The sequence below is a fragment of the Heteronotia binoei genome, chromosome 8 (assembly GCF_032191835.1).
Source record: "Heteronotia binoei isolate CCM8104 ecotype False Entrance Well chromosome 8, APGP_CSIRO_Hbin_v1, whole genome shotgun sequence".
In the NCBI taxonomy this organism is placed as follows: Eukaryota; Metazoa; Chordata; class Lepidosauria; order Squamata; family Gekkonidae; genus Heteronotia; species Heteronotia binoei.
Genome location: NC_083230.1, coordinates 71,565,573 through 71,585,896, shown reverse-complemented (window position 1 = coordinate 71,585,896; position 20,324 = coordinate 71,565,573). Strand labels below are relative to the sequence as shown.

Here is a 20,324-nt window from a genome sequence, read left to right as displayed (position 1 = left end):
ACAGTTAGATAAATAAATTAAAACCACTATAAATTGAAGGTGCTACAGTACAATACATATATATCAAGACGGCTAGATGTCACTTTCAGGATTCCACCTTATAAGCCAGTTGAAAGAGGACAGTTTTATAAGCCCTGCGGAACTGATTGAAGTCCCGCAGGGCTTGCACCTCCTCTGGTAGCTGATTCCACCAATGGGGAGCCAGTATTGAGAAGGCCTCACACTAAGGAAATGAGGTATAGACAAAGAAGTTATCACCAAGAAAGTGAAATGTGTTTATTCAAGGCAAATTAAACTTGACTACCAGTGAAAAAATGGATGCTGATTCTCTCCCCAATACTTTAACTCTGACCAACATGGCCACCCACCAGGACCTATCTCCCTAATACTATTAGACTATTGGATTCATCACCTCCAGCACAGTCTAGCATCAGTTCTCCAAAACCTTAGGCATGGTCTCTCTCAGCTCTGCAATCTGAGATCCTTTAACAGAAAATATCAGGGATTGGCTGGGACCTTCTGCAAGCAAACTGGTGCTCTAGCACTTAACTAGGTCTCCCCCAAAAAACTGCAAGTATTACTACACAGGAACAGATCATAAATCACAAATGTCAATGAGCTTATCTACAATCTATTGGATTTATTCCTAATGTTATTTATTTATGGGTATTTATATATCATCTTTCCGCTTTCGCAGAAAATACACTAGTTAAATATCTTTAAAATGCAATCCAATTACACAGGAAGACAATCGTGGTCACCCATTCAAAAACTTTCCAGAATAAAAAATGTTTTCAGCTTGCCCAAAAAATCTGCAGGGATGGTGCCAATTTCAACTCATGAGGGAGAAAGTTCACAGCCTGAAGCGGCCGAAAGGGTGTCCCCACAACTAAATGTCAGCCTCACTAAACGTAAGATAGGTTCATCAAACTCAAGGTTCATGCAGGTTGATAAATATCAAGGTAATCCTTCAGGGATCTAAGAAGCAATATCAACATACAGACATGAAGAGATTAACTGGAACATCTCACACCATAGCTGAATTAACGTAGAATTAAAAACAGACAAAACAGTTCAATTTTAAGGTGTGATTTGGCTAGAAAATAATACAGCATCTGGCACCCCCTGCATTATGGACATTATTTTGCTTGCTTATTCAGAAGTAAGCATCATAGCAATTCTTATTTTAAGAACATAAGAGAAGTCATGTTGGATCAGCCCAATGACACATCCAGTCCAATACTTTGTGTCACTCAGTGGCCAAAAATCAGATGCCATCAGGAGATCCACCAGTGGAGCAAGAACTCCAGAAGCCCTCCCACTGTTCCCCCAAGCACCAAGAAGACAGAGCATTACTGCCCCAGACATAGTGTTCCAGCTATATCTTGTGACTAATAGCCACTGATGGACCTCTGTTCCTTATGTTTAATCTAATCCCCTCTTGAACATTTTTATGCTTGAAGCCACCACCACTTTATGAGGCCATGAATTCCACATATTAATAACTCTTTGGGTGAAGAAGTACTTCCTTTTATCTGTTCTAAACCTACTGCTCATTAATTTTACTGTGTGTCTATGAGTTCTTGTATTGTGAGAAAAGAATAAAAGTACTTCTTTCTCTACCTTCTCTATCTCATGCATAATTTTGTAAACCTCTTTCATCCCTCAGTACAGTAATTGCTCCACTCAGACAATAATTTCTCAGTATAATAATTGAACTCCGGAACCATTCTGCCAGACTTGTAGTTGAGGCAGTGGGCATCCAAAGTCCATTTTCAGCATTCCCTGCTGACAGCTGTAGTCTAGTGGTGTGGCTCAGTATGGCACCACTCAGAGGGCTTTCATCTGAACATCACCACTGAGGTGACTTTTATTTTGGTCCTTTTTATTATGATACTTCTTAAAAATGTTAGTTGTTTAAACTTTTAAATGTTAACTGTCTGAATTTTATATTGTGTTGTCATGATACTTATGTGACTTGTAAGTAGCCCTGAGCCTGCTTGCAGGGAGAGTGAGATATAATTTGAAGAAAATAAAATAAACTCATACCATTGTCTCTCCTTTAGATGATTTCTCCACAGAAGGTAGATACCACTGCACACAAAGTTCTTTGAGGGAAGTACAAGTTGCTTTGCTGTCAAAGTAACCTTCAGTCTGAGAACTGCAAGAACTAGAGGAAGATACTTTCGCTGCTGACAGTTTATGGGACATTCCAATAGCTTCAGAAGTTGACTGAAAAAATATAGCCAGGCATAGCATTATGATTTTTAAAATGCTTTCCCCTAACATAAACTATATATAACCCCTATGTATTTGTTCAATGAATCTGTACTTCATTGCAGAGACATGAAATTAGCTTATTATAATCAAGTAAAACTGAAGGTCTTGAAAAAGTTTATGTCCCTTTTGCTTGGGAAAATTTATTAAAGTTCACAATGAGAGTATAGCATGAAGAAAAATGAATAACCAATTATAAACAGCATAATAATGACATTTCCAGTCCTGTTTTTCAGGGTTCCTTTAAAAAATTGGTAACTAAGGCTGCAATTCTAAGCTCACTTACTAGGGAGTAAGCGCCATTAAACTGAATGGAACTTATTTGTGAGTAAACATACTAGGGTTGCATTGTAATACACTAGATGGAAATCCAAAGATGACTTTCCAGAATCATTAACAATTTCAGAAAAGCACATTTTTAAATTATGATTTTCCTTTCTCATGGTCAGGAGAACAAATGGGATGCCATTTCCTTTTGGATTATGGTCAATTTCTACTGGCATTGAAGGGTGCAGGCAAGTTTTGAATATGTAAATAGTAAGCATTACCATCAACAGCATTACCATCTCAAGGTAAATGGACAGTGGATAGTAAAAAGGCATTGTAAGCTAACTAGCTCAATGCTTCTTGGAAACAGTGAGATTAAATTAATAAACATTTTGATCCTACTGCCATTCTGTTCCAGCCTTCCTTATCCTCAGAATCCTTAAAGGAACTATGACTGTGTGTGTCACAAAGCAGGGGCCTAGCAGGGCTTTCTACTGGCTGCCACCACTCTGGTAAGGGTCTGTATGGAGGGCCCAGAGCACCCAACCACCCTTGTCTTCCTTATTAATAAATACCTCTTAACTGTGACCAAGGAAATGTGAGGACCCAGGCAGTAAAAGAAGTTTATTATTAGTGCTCTAAAACAATAAGTGGATGATAAGGATTTAGTGCTAAAGTGGTGCAAATAAAAGCTCTGACGCATTTAGCTATACAGTCCCTATTCTAATACCAAACTCACCATACTTCCCTTGGGTGAGGAATCTTCCTGCTGCCTGTTCCAGAGAGCAGTCTTTATCTGACTGCAAACTCTCTAGACAGAGAATCTCTCAGGCTGCAGCCTCTTCAGAAAAGAACACACCCTGTCTGTGCTTGGCCCTTTTAATGCTCTCTTCCCAGGTGCCACCCCTCTCTGGGCTAGCTTCCCTCCAAAACCTTGCCACTCAATCAGAGAGGACCCTAGGAAATATAGGCTATCCCCAGTAATGCCTAGGCAGGCTTCTCTGGAGCCTGAAGGCCCAGGCTCCTGACAGTGAGGTTTAGTAAATAAAGCTTTCTGAGTATATAAGAACAGAGAAACATTAGTACTGCAGAACTTTTTGCTACAGATGATTGTTAGTAGAATCATCAGTTCTAAACTGTACCAGCCTGGAGCAAGCCAATCTTTAAGCCTAAGTACTGTGTAAAATAAAACCTTGAAGAATGTCAGTATTTTAAAATTTGATTCAGGCCTCAGATTCAGTGGGAGCTCACAGGAGCACAGCTCCTGAACCTTTCCGAGTTCCACCTCCTCCTTCTGAGAGTCCCACCTCCTTGTCCACTGAATAGTATTGCAGCTGCATAACAATCCCTGGATGAGCTCCATCACCTATTTTTCTACAAAACCACCACTGATTTGATTTGTACTACCAGGCCTCAGATTCAGCAGCAGCTCACAGGAGCATAGCTCCTGAACCTTTCTGAGGGTTCCCCCCTTCCTCCCTCCCTACCTTGTCCATTGAATAGTAGGTGCAGCTCCATAACAATCCCTGGATTAGGAGAGCAGCCAGCCAGCCAGCCACCAGGGGCTTTGCCACACCCCCAGCAAGCCACCTCATTAACCCCTGGAGAAGCCCACACCACCCTTTCTCCACTTATGTGATTTTGGGCATCTGGTGGCTTGCTGGACTTTTGACTGGGCGGAGGGTGGCCCAGGAGAGCCCCAGGTGAGTGAGGCCTACTTGGGCTGGCTGGATCTCCTTTCTTGCATCGGCTGGAGGGGGCATATGCTAATGAGCTCCACCAGCTATTTTTCTACAAAACGACCCCTGTGTACTACTGTAATGTATCAAAGAATCCCAAGACCTGCAATTAGAAAGCTAGTTTTACATGGTTCAAGCTTTTATCATTGTTGTAGACAACGTATTTTTTCTAAAGCATGTTTGCTTTTCGCTGCTAAATAAAACAGTATCTGAAATATAACTACGGTGACTGTGGCAGAACATGCCTGCTCTGACCTGCAAGTCCCATTATGCCCTGCCTCCCTAAAGTATCCCTAACTACCTAGAGGGGCTTTTCCTTGTCTCTAGGGTAGCCCACTGCCACCACATCAATATAGGGGTTTCTTGCTGAGAGGACCAGAACTCCTAGTTCCCTTCCAAGCTCAGAGGCTTTGCCTCAGTGTCTCCCACTAAACCAGCACTTGCCTACCACAGGGACAGATTAATGCCTCGTGCACATCTGGGAGAATAACCAGTTGTAACTGCTTGCCTCCCTCCCTCTTGGGGCTCACTTTTAAAATAGTGTCTCTGAAACAGTGTGGATCTAGGTGGTACAGAGAACCACTTCCAGAATTAAAAGTTTAAAATGTTTACTAAAAAGAAATGGTTTACTAGCATATGCATGACTCCAGACTGAAGAAAGAAGGACAAAAGAAATGGTAAAAAATCCTCTGTCCGTCTCTCTAAAACATGTTAAAATTAGGATAGGCTCTTTATCTTAGGTGCTTTAGTTCTCTAAAGATCCTCCATTACCTTGAGGGTTAGTCTCTATCCCAGCCAGAGTCCAAAAATGGTTGCCTGCTCCCATTCTCAGACATGTTATGCTCAGCATACCCTTGCAAGTGGTTTTAACAAACCTGTGTCTCCTCCCCCTTGACCCCAGCCCAGGTCAAGGCTTCTTTTCCTGCTATCCCCAGGAAGCCCCTTCCTGTAACCTGTCTAGGAAAAAGTCCTCCAAGCCTCTCTTGGTCCTTGTTTGCAGAAATAGGGAGAGGAGGGTGATGACTGACCATTCCTTTGTCTAAATCCATTAATATCTGTGTGCAGGTGAGCTTGTGTGCCAGCAAACTGACTTCCTCCTCTGACTAGAGAGAAAAAAGCTGGTAAACTGCACAGAGAAGCTTGTTGCCAACCTCCCACCAGGAGAAAATACCTTTTTTCACAGAGACATGGAAGACTGATCTGCAAGAGTTGAACCTGTATTAATAAATTTTTCTGACACTAGAGAGTTGCACAGGGAACTTCTACTCAGGGGGGTTATGGGGTCACCTGAAAATGAAGAGAACTTGGGGGGGCAACTTTTAATCCAATATAGGAACTGTTACAGAAGGGGAGGGAAGTCCCATTGTATGTGCAGAAGCACTTGAGTACACTGAGGGAGATCTCTGGATTCCATCCTGTGTGGACCCTATGTTCTCTCCATAGAAATTCACAGTTCCTTGATTTATTTGGAAGGTGTTCAGACTATTTGCATAAAATATAGTGAGTCCACAGTATATTATGGAACTCTTGCTGTGGTAATGACAACAAACCCTTAAATAAACCCTCAATATCTGATTAGCTGATTATCTTCTTTGTGTGTCTGTGCATTAGTTTCACAATTCAGGAAAACAATAAGAGCATTAAATAATGGACAAGGATTAATTTATTTTATCCCTAAAATCTTTTAATACATATGCTAGACCACATAACTTCATTTAGCATAATAATGCTTTATTATTCACTGAGCTAGCTGTTTAGTTTGCAAATAAGAATCAGATGTTTCAGTTCAATTCTTCATATTCTGTGTACTACCATAGAGTGAAATAATCTGTAAAAACACAATTTTAATCATAGGGTTTTCTGAAACTTTTAGGTGGGTAGTTAGGTTTCTTTGTCAATACATAAAATGCTTAAAAAGATATGTAGATGTGTGATTATTTCATGTACATGACAATTTTCCCTTCACAATCTACACTATTTGCAACAGAGAAAGCAAGTTTAAATACTAGAAGGATATATTGAGGCCAATTTATCAGTGTGCCAAATCAAGACTGGCAGTGCTTACAAAGTACAAATGGCACAGGAATCTCTAGTAGTTCTAGCTGTCTAGTTCTAGTTATCTGCATGGAAATGCTATGCAGGGAGATCTATTGCTAACATTCAGCCAAATATATCGTAGACTCAGTCACCTGGAGACACAGCTGAGAGAAAGAAATAGGGATGGGAGGAGAGGTCAGAATTTCCTTCTTTTGTTCCACCCCTCACCTGCTGGCAGGCATTTGGTGACCATTCCACAGTTTCTCCAATATATCTGCCCTGGTAAATTACACTTGGTGTAGTGGCTTAGTGTGCGGATTCTTATTTTGGAGAACTGGGTTTGATTCTCCACTCCTCTGCATACACCTGCTGATGTGACCTTGGGTCAGCCACAAGTTCTCTCAAGGCTGTTCTGCTCAAGAGCAGTTCTGGGAGAGCTCTCTCAGCCCCACCTACCTCACAAGGTGTCTGTTGTGGGGAGGGGAAGGGGAAAAAGATTTGTAAGCCACTCTGAGTATCCTTTGGGTAGTGAAGGACAGGGTATAAATACAATCTCTTCTTCTTCATTAAACACTATCAGTGCCCTCCCCTCCACCCTTTTTTTTGGTCCAGTGTATTGTATTTGCACTTACAGTGAATCAAGTTTGCCATTCCTTAAACTACATTTTGTTTAGTAACATCAAGATTTTCTACTACTGTACGATTCACCCATCCATCCTTCTTTAAAAAGTACTTTAGGCAGCTAGCATATAAAATAATATTGGATGCATAAAATAATAATATATCAAAGTACAATAAAACAAAATGAGTAAAATAGGTAATATTAAAACAGAAACTATTAAAATCCCTCCTATAGCCTGTCCAAGTCCATTTTACAGATTATATGCATCCATTAGTCATGACACGTACAGATTAGTTACAGTACATTTTCCAACTTTTAATTGTACATATAAACATCTCTGGTGTACAGTTAATAGATCTATTTGTGAAGCAGCCTTCACTGGTACTGGATGTGAGTTCAGATTACTATACTGAATCACAGTGGAGAAGTACTCACAAAAGAAAACACACTGACCTGCTGAATATATTTCTTTGTTTTTCAGGCCCTACCAATTTACGAGATCAAAAATTTATTTATTTTTCATATACATACTCTACTTCTGAACATTTTTTCTCCCCAAGTTGCTCAAAACAATTAAAATTAATCACATTTACAAGATGTTATGGATACATTTGTGGAGTTGGACCTGGCAGATGGAAGTATTGTTTGCAAGCTTGTAGGTCTTTCTCTGCAATGTTGCTGCTGCCACAGATGACTTAAATAGTCTATTGCTTGTGCAAATTTAAATTAAACCCAACTGCTGAACTCTCATAAAATACACAATCAGTATTCCATTGATTGCAAAGAAACACTGAATTTCCAAAAGCAGTGTATTTCCATTGTAAGCATAAACCATGTAACTGGTTGTAGCTGGTTGTGTACCAAAAAAAAAAAATGGTTGGGTTTGAGTATACCAACCAAAAAAATATCAGTATATATATACCGATGTTCCTGAATCCCAATATTGGTATAATATTGGGATTCAGGAAATAAAAGCTCCCTTTACATGGCAAGAGGGTGTCAAACACATTTGTTTCACTCCTCCCCTGCCCTGGAGAAGGGAGCGGAAGGGAAAGGGAACACTGAAATGGCTTTCTCCCAGGGGTGGAATTCTAGCAGGAGCTCCTTTGCATATTAGGCCACACACCCCTGATGTAGCCTGTAACGAAATGGGTAAATTGTTGGCAGTTGCCTAGTCTTGAAATGGCTGCCATTTGTAGTTTATTGTTCAAAGTGTCCTCCTCTGACCTACAAGGCCCAGCAGCCTTTGGACCTAAAAAGTGCAGGAAAAGAAGAACTTCCCCAGGGGGCGGGGCAACCTCTGTATAGAGTCTTATCCAAGCAGGAAGCAGGCAGTCTTTGTTCTACTGGCGAGTGGGAGAGATTCCTGTGGAAGGGCTGTGCAGGGTGAACAGGCCACAGAGGTAGACACCCCCGCAACTCAGAGCTGGAACTCCCAAGGCATTCAGCTGCAACTAGTCTGGGGTAGACTGGAGGTTTCCCTGCCCTCTCTAGAGAGAGAGGTGAAGGAGAGCTGGAGGCCTGGTGGAGAAAAGATCTGTTCTGCACTGCAACCTCCCAGGGAGAGAGATAGTTAGGGAAGTGTATAGGGGTAGAGGACTGCGTTTTTCTTCTGATTTGTGCCGTTGGTCCCCAGTATAAACTTTCCCTTGTGGTGTGCCTTAATATATGTGTTCCCTGTTTATAATGTATATAGTTTGAATAAATCCTTATATTTTTGGAATTTACTGGAGTTGTTCTCTAACTATTTAGTCTCCCCCAATCTACATGTTACCAAGAAAGGAAAGGGAACCCTAGGAAACGAGAGGCCTGTTTTTGGGGGTTGCCAGCTCTCCAGTGCCACCCCAAAGATTGGAGATTTCACCTCAAAACAAGGAAATTCAGCCAGAGGGGTCTCACTGTCCCGCTAAGACAGCAGTGACAAATCCAGTGAGTGGTGGCAGCAAACTAAGGAAAGGTTACACCCACCAGGGGGTGGGGTAGGGCAGCAGCAGGACTTGCAAGCCTCAGACAGCTGCACAGTTGCAAGGACTGAGGGCAGGTACCTGTTTTGTCACATAGCCAATCCTCCAAGAGCTTACAAGGCTCCAAGAGCTTACAAGGTAGAATTCAACATTTTTTTCAAAAGTTTTTCTTTAAATCTTTTTGGAGCACTGAAAACCAGTTTGTCTCTTATCAGTTCCTCTGAAGTCGAGCCAAATTCACAGCTAACAGCCTTTAATTTAAGTTCAATTACAAATTGCTCCATGGACACACCCTGCTCCCAGCGGTACGTCCAAAAACAATAACGCTCAAAAATAAGTTTCTTCCAAGGAGTACAATATTTCTTAACCTCCACAAGAAACTCATCTGATGTCTTTGGCTCTACAGTCTCAAAAACAAAGGTGTTATATATCCTCAAAGCGTCTTCGCCAACCACACTTAAGAATATAGCTATCTGTTTCTTATCTGATACATTATCAATCCCACTAGCAACCAAGTAAAAATGAAAAGCCTGCTCCCATGCCTTCCAGTTTTCTGCAAGGTTACCAGTTAAAACAAGCGGAGGTGGAGGTCAAAAATAATCCATCCTTCTGACACTATGTAGTGTCTGGCACCCAGGAATGACAAACAACAACACCAGAGTTGTTGTTTACATAAGAATTTTATTGGCAAAAGAGGAAACACTAGGGAGGAGAGCCAACAACAAACAACATGTAACTGGAGAGTTCAGTGATCATCCCACTCTAAACAAGTTAAATACATAACTGGAATGGAAACCCTCCTATTTAAAGACACATACATCACACCTGCTTTCTCCCATTTAAACTGAACAGTGCAGCAGGTCTGCCTGTCAGCTGATCAGTTTAAATATCTTCCTTTCATTTGCTGATGCATGCTGCCGCCTCAGCACAACTCAAGAAGGGAAGGTAAAGTCTCTTTAAATACCTTCCATTCCCTCCTTGAGTTGGGCCACGGCACACCTCAGCTAGTGAAAGGAAGACATTTAAAGCCTTCCCTTTACTTGCTGAAGCAGGCTGTTGCCATGGAGCAACTCAGAGAGGGAAGGGAAGGTATTTAAAAAGACCACCTCTTTAAATGTCTTCACTTGCTGAGGCAAGCTGCTGCCACAGCACAACTTGGGAAGGGAAAGTATTTAAAGTCAGGGCATGGTGGCAGTATGCCTCAGTGTGTGAAGGTAAGGCATTTAAAAAGATGGTCTCTTTAAACACCTTCACTTCCCTCCCTGAGTTGTACTGTGGAAACGGCATGCCTCAGCAAGTGAAGGGAAGGTGTGACAACTTCAAGCTTATGCATGAGTAAGGGGCAGTGCATATGATGCAATTCTCAGAGTGACAGGTCACTGTGATTGGACAACTGCTTCTAACTGTCAAACTGTGGCAGTTGGGAGTCTGAGAAACAGTTGGAGAGAGTTGTTCAGTTGAAGAGGGTCTGCAGGAGGGAGCAGTGGTTCTTGTGAGGATCTTGAGTGTGTGACAGTGTCTCAGAAGCAGTCAGTTTCCAGGTGAATATGGTGTTGCTCTGAATACTGGAGACTCTGGTGGGAGACTGATCCCAGAAATTAAGGACAGTCTCTGATTGTGTACCAAAAAAATAAACATATTGAAAGGGACAAAAGTTCTTGTATTAAGCATCTGAGGGAAACTGCATTTTATGAAATAAGTTGCCTGTGAAGGAGTTCTGTATTCGATTTTGGTTCTGTCTGTCCAGATTCTAAATCCTAGAAACTACAAGTTCCATACCTTCCCTTCCATTCTGTCTTAAAAAAATCAATTTTTGTTTTGAATGCTACCAGTGTCTAGTGTGCCACACTTCTGATGAATAAAATTTTGACACCTGAGGTAATAGCAGAGGTGATCAATTTGTGGCGATAGAAAAAAAAATGGTCACCTCGCCTCATCTCGTAGCAGAAGATATACCTTCCCTTCCCTCCCTGAGTTAATGAAAGGAAGGCATTTAAATGGACTATGGTCTCTTTAAATGCCTTGCCTTCACTTGTTGAGGCATGCTGCCACTGAGGCATGACTTGGAGAGGGAAGGGAAAGTATTTAAAGTTTAAATGCTTGACACAGAGTAGCGGCATGACTCACATGGTGGCGGCATGACTCTGAGTCATGTGAGCGGCTTGGCAAAAGCCATTTAATGGGAACTTTCCCTTTAAATTGCTTTTGCAAAGCCAAGCAATGTGCAAGGAACCCAGAAGCTGTGTGACTTCACCCAGAAAGTGGGTGAACTTGCACCATGGATAATAGCAGCTTTTATTCAGGCTCAGCTAGATTGGTAGCCAAATCAATTAGAAAATCTGATTCAGCTGAATAATACCTGAAAAATACTGAGTCTTGGAACAGTGAATTCCACATGATAATTAGTTTTTGCATATACTTCCTTTTATCTGTTCTAAACCTACTGCTCATTAATTTCATTGAATGCCCACGAGTTCTTGCGGGTGAGAAAGAGAGAAAAGTACTTATTTCTCTACCTTTTCTGTCCCATGCATAATTTTGTAAACCTCTGTCATGCCACCCTCAGTCATCATTTCTCCAAGCTAAAGAGCTTGGCAAAAGCCATTTAATGGGAACTTTCCCTTTTCCACCACGACTCCAAGATCTCTCTCCTGGTCAGTCTCTGCCAGTTCTGACCCCATCAACGTGTATTTATAGTTAGGATTTTTTGTTCTTTACATTTTATTCATAGGGAAAGTGTTCCATCCCCTTAACATTTTAGTTGCCCTATTCTGCCTTTTTCCAAAGATATATTTTATTTTATATTATTTATTTTATTACACTTATATCCTGCCCTACCCTGCACACAGGCTCAGGGCAGTTCTTTTTTTGAGGTGTAATGACCAGAACTGTACACAGTATTCCAAATGAGGCTGCACGAGCAATTTATACAGGGGCATTATGATACTGGCTGACTTGTTTTCAGTTCCCTTTCTAATAATCCCCAGCATAGCATTGGCCTTTTTTTTGAAACTGCTGTTGCAAACTGAGTTGACATTTTCAGGGAGTTTTCCACCACGACTCCAAGAGCTCTCTCCTGGTCAGTCTCTGCCAGTTCTGACCCCATCAACATGTATTTATAGTTAGGATTTTTTGTTCCAATGTGCATTTACACTTTCCCACACTGAACCTCATCTGCCATGTTGATGCCCACTTGCTTAGCCTCAACAGATCCCTCTGGAGCGCCTTACAATCCTTCCTGGTTCTCACCACCCTGAACACTTAGTATCATCTGCAAACTTAGTCACCTCACTGCTGGCTCCCGACTCCAAATCATTAATGAGCAAGTTAAAAAGCACTAAACCTAATACCAAGGTAGACTCTTCAGTGCATCCCTGAAGGAACCGTAAGTCAGCCCCAGTACTGACTCACCCATAACCAGACTTCCCACTATCTTCTAAAGCACCCCAGGAGCAGTGGAGGTGAAAGACTAGGGCTGAAGAATGGACCAGGTGCAGGAGTGCACAACTGGCAGCCTGAGACTTCATCTTTGCTACGGAAATGCTAGAAGAAACTGATAAGTCACCACAGGATCTGGCCTCTGGTACCCCTCATGAGTAGAGGACTTAGCTTGCAAGGAAGAGGTGCCTAGCATGGGACTCAGCAACACCTATAGGGCAACTCCTTATATAAGGCTGCAGCCATTATGGGATCAATTGACTATCCTACCAGTTGCCTGACTTGCTTAGCTCTTGGAACTTTGCTACCTGACCTTGAGCTGCTTTTAAATTATGATCCTGGATTGTCTTACTGGACCCCAGACTTTGAATTTTGACTAGAAACATTGCTAGGAGTCCTGTTGTCGCCTCCAACCTAGTGAGCAGGATAATGACAGACCCTCCTTCATAAATCCACAAGCAGCTCCAATCATCAAAGCAGTTGCTCTTTTCTGTGCCCTCTGATGCAAAGGAATCTACTGCTGGTGCCAGTGCCCAGGCCTTCATGGTAGTTTCTGTGCTTTGAAATAGTGCTGCATTAGAAAGAAGGTAGGAAAGAGCCATTCCACCAGCAATACTACCCACGTGATCCTTTGAACCCAGAGATACTAGCTCTACAGAGTGGTTATCAAAACATGTGTTTTTATGTAACAGTTAAAATCAGATTACCTTTGCAAGAGCAATTATACTACCATACATCTGTTCAAAACTGTGTAGTTGTTTTGGGGGATCTTCAAGGCAGCATGCAGAATATATAGGCAAATGGGCTTTTAGGAAAGAATGCATTTCTGCTAAACGTAGAGTAGTTCCTATGTCAAATACTGACGTGAACAGCATATTTTCTTTAGCAAATAAGCCTTCTCCTGCTTTTGGAACATCTGTGAAAAGAGAAGATGTGTAAAGACTACTTCTAGTTAAGGCATTAGTAACATAAACATTTTAATGTATGTTTATGTACAAAATAAATGCATTAAAATTCTGTACAATATAAAATGCTTCTATGAATACTCTAGGGGAAATGTATTGTTGTGTTATCAAGTATTCAGATTTATCTTGTTCAAAGAAAACACATAACGTTTACAAATTCTGAGTAAGTATCTGAAGCGAATACTTATGCAATATCATCTGCTATAGTATTAAAATAGTTCTGGTAGTAGAGGCATTAAGTTTTTTTGAGGCTTAAGATCCCTATAACTATGTATATCTGTGATATGAGAGATCCATAGTGTACTACTGTCCTCTTTTTTTGCCCTGCCCCTCCATTTTCCATGGTAGCAGTGGAAAGGGCCATCAAGTCACAGCTGACTTATGGTGACTCCATAATATTTCAAAGCAAGAGGACATTCAGAGGTGGTTTGGCATTGCCTGCCTCTGCGTAGCAACTCTGAACTTGCTTGGTGGTCTCCCATCCAAATACTAACTAGGGCTGACCCTGCTTAGTTTTTGAGATCTGATTGCGCTAGCCTGAGCCATCAGGTCAGGGCAATGTTCCATAGTCATCTGAATCTAAAGACCACAAGGTCTATTCAGGGAATAGGAAGGTATAAAGGAAATTAGGCAAGGCACATACTTCCCTGTGGCTAGGCGCCAGTGGAAATTAGCAGTGTTAAGTGAAGAATGCAGAAGCCTCTAATAACTAGAATGTCCAAGTGTCACAATTCCAAATCATAGTCAGTTTGCACTTTAAGACAGATATAATTATATATATTTCAACTAAACTTCCAAATTAGACTTATATTAAAGAGATTTAGTCCTCATCCAACTTCTTTTGGATGGTCACTACAGCAGTATCCAGATAGATAATAGTTTTTCACACACCCTTGACATCACTGAAAGGTGTACTAAATTATATCAGCTCAGTATCTACCTTAGAATGCTTCTTGAATTATAATTGTCATAATAAAACCTCACTCCCATCATACTTCTAAAATTATTTTCTCCTATGTGGCCACAGCAGCATGATGAAGATTTCTATCTGTGTGCTTTATGTTTTGGTTATTATCCCATTTTTTTGTGGAGGGAAAATATTAGAAGGTTTGTCAAATCCTAAAGTTCAGCAAACTTCTCACAGGGGTTTGAACAATGGAGCCCCGAAGCAAATATTGGGGGGGGGGGGGGTGGAAGAAAGAAAGAGGACAATACAATTTAGGTTCCAAAGCTCCATTCCTGTGAACTCCTGCCCAAAATGTGGCCTGCTTGAAGCACTGTAAACATTTCCAGAATGAGTTTTACTGGAGACTACAGCAGTGTCATAGAAAGTAAATGCCATTATTGGTAACATCCCTCACCTCAATATTTGGGCATTTTAAAAAAAAGTTTTAGAATTATTTCTCTTTAGTTCATAAAAGGGCAGACAGAAATCCACATATCTAATCAGACAGCCCTTTACAAAGAAGAAAAGTTTTCCTTATGAGCAAGGCTTTTTTGTAGAAAAAGCCCAGCAGCAACTTATTTCCATATTAGGCCACACCCCTTGACATCACCATTGTTTCACACAGGGCTGCTTTTGCAGAAAAAGCCCAGAAGGAACTCATTTCCATATTATGCCACACCCCCTTTGACATCACCATTGTTTCACACAGGGCTGCTTTTGTAGAAAAAGTCCAGCAGTAACTCATTTGCATATTAGTCCACACACTCTGGCACCAAGCCAGCCGGAACTGTGTTCCTGTGCGTTCCTGCTCAAAGAAAGCCCAGTTTATGAGCAAAATTAGGAAACTGGAATGGGGAAATTAGACAAATTATTCTCCTGGATTCTTCTCCCCTCTTCTCCTTACATTTGTACAGCTGTAAAGCTACTAATTCCAAAACTGAACTACTACTGCAATAGTAGCAAGAAATACATAATTTCTTGTACCAAAGAAATAATTTTTGATACAGAACATAACTGCTCCAGAATAGTAGTCTTCTAAAAGTAAACTAGTTCCTACCAAGCAAGGGACTCATGTTTAAGAGCCTATTTAAGTAGGTATTGTAGCGAATTAAGTGGACCCAGGTTATCTTCAGTTTGGCCTGCATATCCTCATATGATGAACTTTCAGCCCCATCACAATCTTCTTGCCCATGTGCACAAGACACTATGGAAGGGACTTTATAGGTAACATCGTATCCACCTGGAAAACCGAAAACATATTTAACATCATTGTAATTCTAGCAACGATACAGTGCCATAACGTAGTAATTTTCAAGTCCATCCTGCGCACATTGTACAAAACAACAAAGCCCAATCAAGCCATTTTCTAGGTTATCAGTTTGATACCAGCAGGAACAAAAACCAAAAGCAGCTCATACAGCCTCTCATAGTATGCATGGCAAAAAACTGACTGTGAATCTGCTTTTTCACTCATCGTAGATATAATAAAAGCCTAATGGGTGGCTCATCCCTCAATTTTTATTGGAAGTTGTGACAACCGCAGGAGTGGCCTTGCTCTCTGTCTGTCACCACTCCCCCGTCATTGGGTAGCCTCACTGTGACCTGCCTACTGCCAGCCCTGTCAGGCCAGAACCCCATCAGAAGACCATTGACCTTTGAGCGAGACAGTTCTCTGCTGAGAGGTTCTCTTGAAGCCTTGCTGATTATTACTGCCTCTCCTCTGGGCCTGTTTTAAGAAGTCTAGGACAGTTTCTCTGCCTCCCTCTCCTGCACACACAAACATCACTGCTGCAAAGCAAACAGTGAAGCAAAAAGTAAACTATGAGAGACATGTTCCTCTGTCCTGGCATACTCAGGCCCAGGAATGTTAATTGTCTTACCTCAGAGACAGCCAACTCTTCTTTGTGTCCTCTCTATTAACCAGCCTCAGAAAGGGCTACAGAGCTACTATGGCCTCACAAAAGGCCTCTCAGCACATTAGTATCATTAAAAAATGGAAACTAATGGGAACAGGGAAACAAACACCTTTGATATTTATTATTTATTTATTTATTTATTTCATTTATATCCCGCCCTCCCCCACCACGGCAGGCTCAGGGCGGCTAACAACATTCTACAATCATACAATAACAAGTAAAACCTTAAAATTACAATATAGAGCAATAAAACATTAAAATATTAACTTAAAACCAATCCAGTAATACAGTTGTGATGCGGTATAGATCTTTAGACCGCATTGGCGGACCCTTGGTTACCGTTTTTCCTAGCAGTCCGAGTATGCTAATTTAAAAAGGGTGGTCTTGCAGGCCCTGCGGAACTGTTCAAGGTTCCGCAGGGCCCGCACCTCCTCTGGGAGTCGGTTCCACAGGGTAGGGGCCGCGATCGAAAAGGCCCGTGCTCTGGTACTCTGATATTTAATTTCCTTCGGCCCAGGGGCAGTCATTAGGTTTTTCCTGGTTGATAGCGGCTTTATTTCAGGACTAGTAATAAGGCCCGTTGTGAAGAAAATACAACGGGCTTTAGAAAGAGGCTCTGGGTGAGTGCTCCTCACCCTTGCTATCTTCCACCCACCTGTCTCGCTCAAAGGTCAGTGGCCTTCTGATGGGGTTCTGGTCTGACAGGGCCAGCAGTAGGCAGGTTACAGCGAGGCTACCCAATGACAGGTGGGAATGGTGACAGAGTGCAAGGCCACTCCTGTGGTTGCCACAACTTCCAATAAAAAACTGAGGGATGAGCCACCCGTTAGGCTTTTATTATATCTATGATTCAATGCAGCATGCTTGACAACTTTTAAAATAAAGTGGCTTTTTTTTTTTGCCAGGGTGGGTACCGTAGCATGTATGTTGGTGTGTATACAAACACACACACTCACACATGTACAAATCCCAAATATTCTAAAATCCAGTCTCAAAGGTCATTATGAAATCTTCGCCATGGGCCAATTCAAGAGTTAGACTTTAAGTGACATTATATGCAAGCTGGTCCGCTGCCTGGAATGTAAACCAGAGCATTTCCCCTCCCATTTCTGTCCCTTATTAAGAGTGTAATCTGTAACTATAACCTACCCAAAACTGAATCTAGTAATTACATAAAGGAATCTTCTTTCTATCACTATAATTACATTTGGGTACTGACAAATAATTGTGTTCCATCAGTTTGTTTGTTTCCCCCCCCCCCCCCCCTGTGAGGCTTGGCTTACCTGATTGAGTAATCTATGGCCCTGTATTTACTCTACTGAAGAGTATGCTTTCCTCCTAATCCCTCCCCCTTCTCCTTGTGCTTTATGGTTTACAGGTCGTGACCCTAAGACTTGGGATCTGTTTGAGTTTTTCTCTAGAGTGCTCAGAATATCATATGCTTTTTTATGAGCTAGCAATGGCCATGGTGCTCTGAAGACATTTTGCTGCCAATTTCTTGTTTGCATGGGCTCCCATTGCATAGCCTACTTCCACCGCCCCCCCCCCCCAGCAGTCTGAATTGTGAGTTAATACTGGAGATTCTTTTATTCCTCTTTCACCCAGAACTTTAACTACAAACCAGGCTGCAAAAGACTGCTGCCAAAACAAAAGCAAAGGTACCCAATAACTGCAGCTGGCAGTACATCTAGAACAGGACATTTCTTATATGGAGCATTTACTAAGCTTTGTAGGTTTAATTCAGTCTTCTACAGGTGCAGTCCATGCAGAGGGACTGCCTTCAGGTATAGCCACCATGTTCTTCCCTCTTTCCTTGACATGTGCATAAGCATCATGCAAAGTTGTCACGATTATAGGCCTTCATGTGCCTCCCATAGCCCTGCACAGCCCATCCTCTGCACTTGGTGGTGTTGTGGGAAGGGTGAGAACATGGAGTCAAGCAGAAATGGGAGGGGAAGAGAGGGAGGGAGGGAGGAAGGAAGGAAGACAAATAGATGAAGGAGGGAGATGTGGAAAGAAAGCAACTTTGATTTTAAATGCGTTCTCCAAACCACTGGCTGGCTTGGAGAAGTTATTTAAAGAGAGAAATGCCTTCTCCAACCCAGCTGACAGGACAGTGGGGGCTTCAAGAGTCACACAATATGTATAAAAGAACCACATGTGGTTCCCAAACCATAGTTTGGCCACCCCTGACTTACACCTATCCATGCAAATCATTCTGTGTCCTTTAAATGGTCCTTGGGAAAACACTTGCAAAATTAGAAATTTGGAAGGCGCATACTAGCACTTTCTCCAAGTCATCTGGCAATAACTCATTATGACTGACAGGCAAATTAGTTGGGTTACCTCACTGACAATCAGCAAAACATTCTCTGTAAGGAGAATTTTGGGAAGCAGGTGTTTGTTTTTGTATTTGGCATATAATATAAGCCAAGGCACAGAATTCTTATATTCTACAATAAAAATACTACATAAAACTTCTTTTTTATTGCTGTGATTTTTCAGTCATGAAATCCATGTGCTTATTAATTGTTTGAATGGTTTGATAACCTTTACACCATGAGATAGTACAAACAAGATTAACAGACAAATACCAGACAAGTAGTCCTTATAGGAAGAACCAAGGTCCAGAAGGGCAAATTCTGGGATGCTGCGCTGTACTCTTTGTCTCACTTGATACAATTTAACAGCCTTCCTTCCAATTAATTTCTGGTAAGCTAGAATAGCTTCACTGACCTAGGATTAGGATGGATTTAATCAGGTTGAGCTCTTTGTAACGTTTACTACCTGTAAATTGAAAGTCAGCACACTAACGGCAAAAAGCAAAAATCCAATGTACATTAAATATAAAATACTGAAAAAATGTTCTTTGTTCATCTGTTTAAGAAGTATACTTGAGTCATTATCTCTGACAAGTTAATTATTGCACAAGTGATTTAAAATCATACACATGTACTTGCATTGTACTGGTGTTTCGCTTCATCAGAAGCGAACATGCACACATACTGTATATTTAATAGACTATATTAGATTGAATCAAGGAAAAATAACCTGTAAGGATTGTAGCATACAAAGTGCAAAACCATGGTTTAATAAAACTATTGTTAGCATAATCATCCAAATGTGAACCAATCCCATTACTATGCTAGTTAAAGTCCATCTAACCAAAATCTGAATTCATGGCATGAAGTTTACTAACTTCAGTTTTTCTTAACTATTATTTCATGTGTTATACATACACAGACATCCAGGTCTAATCCTGACTTGTTCCTTAGGGCATCCTTATACAGCCTGCCAATTGAGATGCCTGGCCACAGCAAATATGATAAAACCAGCAATTCTCAAAGCAAACCAGGATTTGAATGATTACCTATAAACTAAATCCTGGTTCCACAAACTTAATGTAGTTAAACTATGGTTTTGCATTTACCTGAACTGAGCCACCCCTTTTTACTAACTTCAAACCTATTGATGCAGTTGAACAAGGAGTGAAACTTTGTAATTCAACATGTACAGTGTAGCAAATTCCTTTTCCAAAGCTGGTCTTATGGCACTTTGGTCATAGCTGAATGAAGGAGCTGGGTTTCCAATTTGCTGATGTTTTTGTTATGATTTAAGAGACTTGAATAGAATGATTCTATAGTGTTCATGAGTAAGTGTTCTCAAACTGGTGTGAAATCTAGGTTTGGGGGGAAACATTCTTAATTAACTCCTTTAACCTTATTCTACTCGTCTTGCAATGTAGCTTTCTCAGTTGCAGAATATAATAATAATAATAATAATAATAATAATAATAATAATAATAATAATAATAATAATAATAATAATAATAATAATAAACCCAATTCACAGCCTGTATTTTTTTAAAAAAAAAAACAATAACTTATTGCTCACCATATTCCAGTCAGTCACTGGAATATAAACCAAACAGATTGTAAAGCAGAAAATCGGCCAAATGTTTATTGACAGATACCCTTGAACAGTTTACTAAACCTCAGAGAAGGAACTCTTTCCTCCTCTGCCCTTGGAGACTATTCCATAGGGAAAGTGCCAATGCAAAAAAGGTGACTACTTGTATATTGATAGAAAGGAAGTAACGTTCAAAAGATGTTGAGACAAATGAAGATAATGGTTAGGTCTGCCTAGGAAGAAA

At 41.0% G+C, this 20,324-nt stretch overlaps 1 protein-coding gene across 1 annotated transcript in view; it reads right to left on the bottom strand.

Moving 5' to 3' along the window:
- The window catches only part of CFAP54 (cilia and flagella associated protein 54), a 330,085-nt gene that overhangs the window by 24,468 nt on the left and 285,293 nt on the right, over positions 1–20,324 (bottom strand). The window contains exons 63-66 of the mRNA XM_060244423.1: positions 18,766–18,907; positions 15,313–15,495; positions 13,052–13,260; positions 2,050–2,232 (exon numbers count right to left, since the gene is read on the bottom strand). Of these exons, the coding sequence (XP_060100406.1) occupies positions 2,050–2,232; positions 13,052–13,260; positions 15,313–15,495; positions 18,766–18,907 (717 nt within the window). The remainder of the gene's footprint in view (positions 1–2,049; positions 2,233–13,051; positions 13,261–15,312; positions 15,496–18,765; positions 18,908–20,324) is intronic.